We start from the raw sequence: 6,000 nt of genomic DNA on the forward strand, positions 1-6,000 counted from the left end.
TCTATAGAGAGATATACTAATAGTTTCTGTTGAGACTGAAGGATATCATAAGAGAAACGTATGATCTATATATGAACTGTTAAACAAAATATTAACAGAAATTATCCTCAAACAATATATGCCAGATGTACAAGGTATGACGATAAAAGTTGGCCACATAAGCAACTAGCAGGAATTGCAAAATAAACAGGGAAAGAGTCAGTGCATACGAGAGAGTGATGGATTTACCGGGAGTGTGCGGGAATGGGGCGGTGGGGGCTGGTCCAGGAGGCAGTGGAGGTATAGCCGGCCATTTTCTAGGGTGATCCTGGATGAGCGATAACGACCATGATCTTCTTGGACAGCCACCAAATGGCCAGCCTCCACCAGTCTCTTGACAGATCGATTCATACTGAGGAGATCCTGAACCTGCAAACAGATCCAGTACATTATTACCTACTAACATTGCCATTATTACATGTGGAAAGTGCCAAGTCTTTATTACGTGTTGATTGTCTCGGGACATTATATTTCCTGTGGACAGCACAAATACAATATTAACCACTGACGGTGCCTGTGCATTAAGGAGGCATTGAGGAGAAACACTAAAGTGAAACGTACCTTTACTTTTCCCAGTAGGTCTGTAATATCCTTCACCTTCTCCATGATGGTAGAGGTTGGGTCTGGGTGTAGTAAGAGGTCTAGGGTTGGTGTGGCATCACTGCTCTCTGACACTATTTCCAGGGCCATCCTGGTGACCTCATGTACCTGCCCGTACAAACACATGCATTAATGGTGGAGGCTTTGAATACCAGATCTATCAATTATGTCTTAATGATGCAACAGTACCTAGCGATATTACTGCACGTTTTCTCATGTTCATAACGGAGCAGTGGTAGAAGAAAAGCTAAGGGAGTGGCTGCCCACCTTTCTGCTGGTGGAGAGTGTGTTGATGTTTGGAAAGAGATCCTGGCACTTCTGCCTCAAGTCTTCAATTTCTATGCTGCACTGATCAGCATGGTCGATGGCTGTGTCTGCCTCCTGTGCTGCGTTAACCTCCTGCAAAAACTCCAGTGCAGCTCTCAACTGTTTCTCTTTGGCTTCTCTTTCTTGTCTCATGGCCACCACGTTGGCTTCTTCCTGCTCTATCAACATCACTGCCAGTTTGTTTTGCTCAACTAAGGCAAGGAGTTTGTCCTGCAGTTGGATGTGCTGGTCCCTCCAGTCTGCCAGCTGGGTCTGGTACTGGTCCAACTGAGACTGAATGTCTTGGCAGTTAGTGATCAGGCCACTCACGTTTCTCATCTGCTCCTCCAGCAGGGACTGCAGCTTCTTGCTCATCCCCGTGAGCCTCTTCTGGACTGTGTTATGTGCGTTTACCTGCATCTGCATTTCTGTTGAAGTTTTTCCATTTCCCTGCTCAACGACAGTTTCTGGTTTCTGTGTCACATGTGCCTCCTTCTTCTGCTTTATCATGGCCTCCATACCATAGTTGATAGGGAACTGATCTATGGAGGTGGCAGGATGAGAGGTGCGGCAGTCGGGGCAGGACAGATGACCATTGGCAATTAAGGTAATGACGCAGGGAGAGCAAAAACTATGGCCACACGGTAGAGTTCGCGGCCGATGCTCTCTCTCATCGTAGGTGATATAACACACACTGCATTCATCGGGATTGTTCTGTGGCATAAAGTTAATATTCATTAGTTTCTGACGAATTTCGAATCAGACCACAGATGATCTTTTAACTTATTAGACAGTCTATACATCAGAGAAAAATCGGCAACAAGATACAGTGTATCCGTCATCTGTATTGCACTTGATTTACAGAATGCTTCTGATACAAGTTTGAATATACATATAAAAGACAACAACAATTATGGAGTCCAGTATTAGGTATACTGATAATGAATATAGTTCCGAATATACGATGTCTAATATATCACTGTTTAACCACAAACTGTATGGCCACCTACATATACAGTAAATTCAGCAGTAAAATAATAATAATAATAATAAGCCGGTAGGCGACGATGGCCCTCTCTTAGTGGGCCGTTGCACTTCAGCCTGACAAAGAAGGACCCTTATCGGGTTAGAGCCTAAAAATATCATCTGTCACCACTCTTTTGACACGAACTAAACCACCTAGACAACAGAAATAACTCGATACTTGCATAAGCACAAGAAACATAAATAAAACTTTGAAAAAAATAATATATTTTTTTTTATGAAACCTCCCATATTATGTACTGATTTTGCTTGTATTACACATATCTAGTCATTTCAAATCATTTCAGCACCATGAAACTCTTTAAAGGAGTGAAAATATGGATATTTCTTAATGCTATGTTTTTATCCACTGCTCTCCCTACTTTTCACCGGCATATAGCAGTGATTTTGTGAAATTTTTCGCAAACTATAGGATGGGCTTAGGAAGCTAAAAGTTGCATTGCCAGGTTCGCCAAACGTTTCTCTTGAATTTGGTATGAACAAAAATATCGATTTTCGAAATTTGAAAAAATGGTGCCGGGGCTGACCACTGGGGTCCCGACAGTTTCTGGGCTCACGGCCATGGAGGGGCTAAGCAGGCCAGCCGTTGCTAAGCAACTGCTATTTGCCTAGCGACCAAAACCTTGCGGACACAACTAGGTCGTAGGCTGGTCATTGTATCCAGGTTTGGTAAGGATCAGTTAATTCTGGAAGGTAGAAGGGCCTGCCACAATTAAACAACACTGCCAGGGATGCTGAGGCCAATCTTAGCAAGGTTGTGACTCGAAAAATAGAAGAGGGGAAAATGGACAGCACGCTTCCAATAGGGAAAGACTTCAAGATTATACCTAAAGAAGTCAGAGCTTTCTACACCCATTAGAAATGCTTCTAAAGCTGAAAACGTGGAATGTATGAAAATGCGGGTTTTTGGCAGTTGCTATGCAACTACCCGTTGCCTAACAACCAAAACCTTGCAGACACAACTAGGTCATAGGCAGGTCATTGTCTCCAGGTTTGGATGGAATTGGTTAATTCTGAAAGGCAGAAGTGCCTACCACAATAAACTAGAATAAAGACAACAAGAAGGAACATGCGACTGACAATGAGGGCAGCATGGAGCTGGCCAATAATCTGTCTATCTATCGCCAAATGCCTTATTCCCTTAAAGGGTGGCCGTTTGTCTTTGAGTTAGTTGTTTTTTGGGGAGGGGCACTAGCACTATGCTAACCCACTTGTTGACCCATAAGAACATGTATGGGTTGGTTATATGGTTACCACCAAGCGCTGTTAATGGTGTCCTGGCTTGTGGGAAACCATTAGGCTTGCCACTCAATGTAAAGTCACCTGAAAAGGAAAGAAGAGTAACAAGAAGTGGTGCCAAGCCACAGCAAATCTGTCCCCAGCACTCTTTATAGTACTGACGTATAAACACAACAGGATATCTAGTCAAAGATGTCACATATCAAATTTGGAGTAAATTGGGTGAAAATTTATGATCTTATGCCCACTTAAATTTTAGGCCCAACCCACCTGACATTGATCCCTTTACCGCTAGCTGACACCTCTGATGGAATGAGGCATGGTACAGATGCAGATATGAAAGATCCACCTTTAGGTTTTAGTTTCATATCAATATGATGAATTTGAAAGGGGTTATGGAGGAAAAACGATTTGTTTTACTTTTTTTTCTACATTTTTGGGGCTTACAGCTTGGGCTTTGGCCCAATATTTAATCAGGTTAACAGATGGTCATAGCCCATCACTCCTTTAATTTTTCTCAATATTGCACCACTAGTTTTCACGTAAAGCTGCTAAAAGAAAGACTGACAGAGACAAACAGACAAACCGGGTGAAAACAAGACCCCCTCCGGGGCGGGGACGGGTAATAAAAGGTAACAGGAAGGATGGGAGAAATAGGAACAGAGGAGGGCAGACAGAGAAAAAGAATGATAGAAGTGAAGGAAGAAGTAGGCAGCACTACACCAAGTGAGTGGACCATTTTTTTTTTTAATGCAAGGAAGAAGGAACCAAAGACCAGGAGCCCAGAAACCATTCATTCCAAGGAAAAAAATACAAAACAGCCAAATTCAAGATCTGTTCACTTCGAGATGCCTGGACACACTGCGCTTGAAAGACTGGATCAAAGGAAGTAGGAAGTACAGACTGAGGGAGACAGGTCCAGAGTTGACCTGTTGTATAAATTAAGGACTTGGAGTAATGGTTAACTCTTGCATGAGAGAGCTGGGCAGAAAAAGGATAAGAGTTTGTTGCTAGATGGGTGCTACGTACCCGTCGTGGAGGTGAAGGGATGCAAGCAGACAGTTCAAAGGAGCAATGACCATTGAAGTAGCGATAGAAAAGAGATAAAGATGCAATAGTGCGGCAAAGAGACAGAGGTTGAAGGAAGCCAGTAAGAGAAGAGCTAATGAGATGAAAAGCCTTTGATTCCATCCTATTGAGAAGAGCTGTATGTGGGGAGCCTCCCCACACGTGAGAGTTCTACTCTCCACAGGGGCGAATAAAACCCATGCATAAAGTCAACAACTGAGCAGGGGTAAAGATGGTACGGAGTTGACTTAGCACACCTAATCTCTTGGACGCAGATTTTACAAGAGATGTAATATAACCTTTCCAAAATAAGTCACGAGAGAATGAAACCCCAGGTATGTTTAAGGATGATGCAGGATTAAGCTGGATATTATCAAACATAAGTGGGTACTCCTGTGGAAGATTTTGTCGGGTTGATAGGTGTATTAAAAATAAGATTATTTTCACCCCAGTCAGAGATATGAGCCAAGCCATAAATTAAGTGTGCCATAGCCTCATCCTTTGTTTGTTGAAGTAACTGCTGAGATGGATGTTGCGGGAACCGAATGGAAAGGTGGAATCAACAGCGTACGAGTGGATAGGGTTACTGTAGATGTACAGGTTAGAAGGTCATTGATGAAGAAAAGGAAGAGAGTTGGTGATAGGACAGAGCCCTGAGGAACACCACTGTTCATAGATCCAAGAGAAGAAAGATGGCCGTCTACAGCAGCAGCTACTGAACGACCAAAAAGGAAGCTACAGATGAGGGCACAGATAGAAGGACTGAAACCGTACGAGGGCAGTTTGAAAATTAAAGATTTATGCCAGACTCGATCGAAAGTCTTTGAGATGTCAAGTGCAATAGCAAAGCTTTCTCCAAAGTCCCGAAAGGAGGATGACCAGGAGTCTGAAAGGTAGGTGAGATCGCCAGTGGAGCATCCCTGACGGAACCCATACTGACAATCAGAAAGGTATGATAGGAGAGATGCTTTAAAATTTTTCTGTTAAGAACAGATTCGAAAACTCTTGAGACACAGGATGTTAAAGCAATTAGGCGATAGTTAGAGGGTTGGGAATGGTCACCATTCTTTGGGACTGGCTGAGCAAACTTCCAGCAAGAAGGAAAGGTACAAGTTGATAGACAAAGGCGAAAGAGTTTTCCTAGGCAGGATGTAGGCACAGAAGCACAGTTCTTCAGGACAACAGGATGGACTCCATCTGGTCCTTGTTAGTATTGAGGCCAGTGATGGCAGAAAATACATAAGTTGAAGAAATTTTAATGTCAGCCATGAGGAAGTCAGGGTGAGGAAAGTGATGGAGGAACAGCACCGGAATCGTCTAAGATGGAACTGAAGGAGAAAATCTGAGTGAAGAGATCTGCTTTATCAGTAGAAGAAATAGCAACAAACCACCTGAGTAGAAAAGAGGAAGGAAGGATGACGAGTTAAAGTTGTTAGGTTTTTGGCAAGGTGCCAGAACAAGCGGGAAGAATTCGAGTTGGAGAGTTGAGAGCATTTAGTACAGATGAAATTATTTGTAGCAGACCAAAGAACAGACTTAGGATGAATCCGGGCAGAAACATAAAATGGATGTGGTTCGGGGGTGGGTTTACTCCGGTACCTTTTATAGCCTTCTCCTTGTTGTGGACAGCATTAGAACAAGCGTGATTAAACCAAGGCTTTCTTGCATTAGTCAAAGGATATGAGAAGGGAATGTATGCTTCCA

The 6,000-nt window shown here is 43.1% G+C and overlaps 1 protein-coding gene across 1 annotated transcript in view; it reads right to left on the bottom strand.

Annotated features, from left to right (window-relative positions):
- The window catches only part of LOC145393985 (uncharacterized), a 113,832-nt gene that overhangs the window by 71,310 nt on the left and 36,522 nt on the right, over positions 1-6,000 (bottom strand). The window contains exons 3-5 of the mRNA XM_080267958.1: positions 907-1,659; positions 601-747; positions 229-408 (exon numbers count right to left, since the gene is read on the bottom strand). Coding sequence (XP_080124084.1) covers positions 229-408; positions 601-747; positions 907-1,659 — 1,080 coding nt within the window. The remainder of the gene's footprint in view (positions 1-228; positions 409-600; positions 748-906; positions 1,660-6,000) is intronic.

This window comes from Coenobita brevimanus, chromosome 3 (assembly GCF_032717465.1).
Source record: "Coenobita brevimanus isolate Jiangsu-jjx chromosome 3, ASM3271746v2, whole genome shotgun sequence".
Classification (NCBI taxonomy): domain Eukaryota; kingdom Metazoa; phylum Arthropoda; class Malacostraca; order Decapoda; family Coenobitidae; genus Coenobita; species Coenobita brevimanus.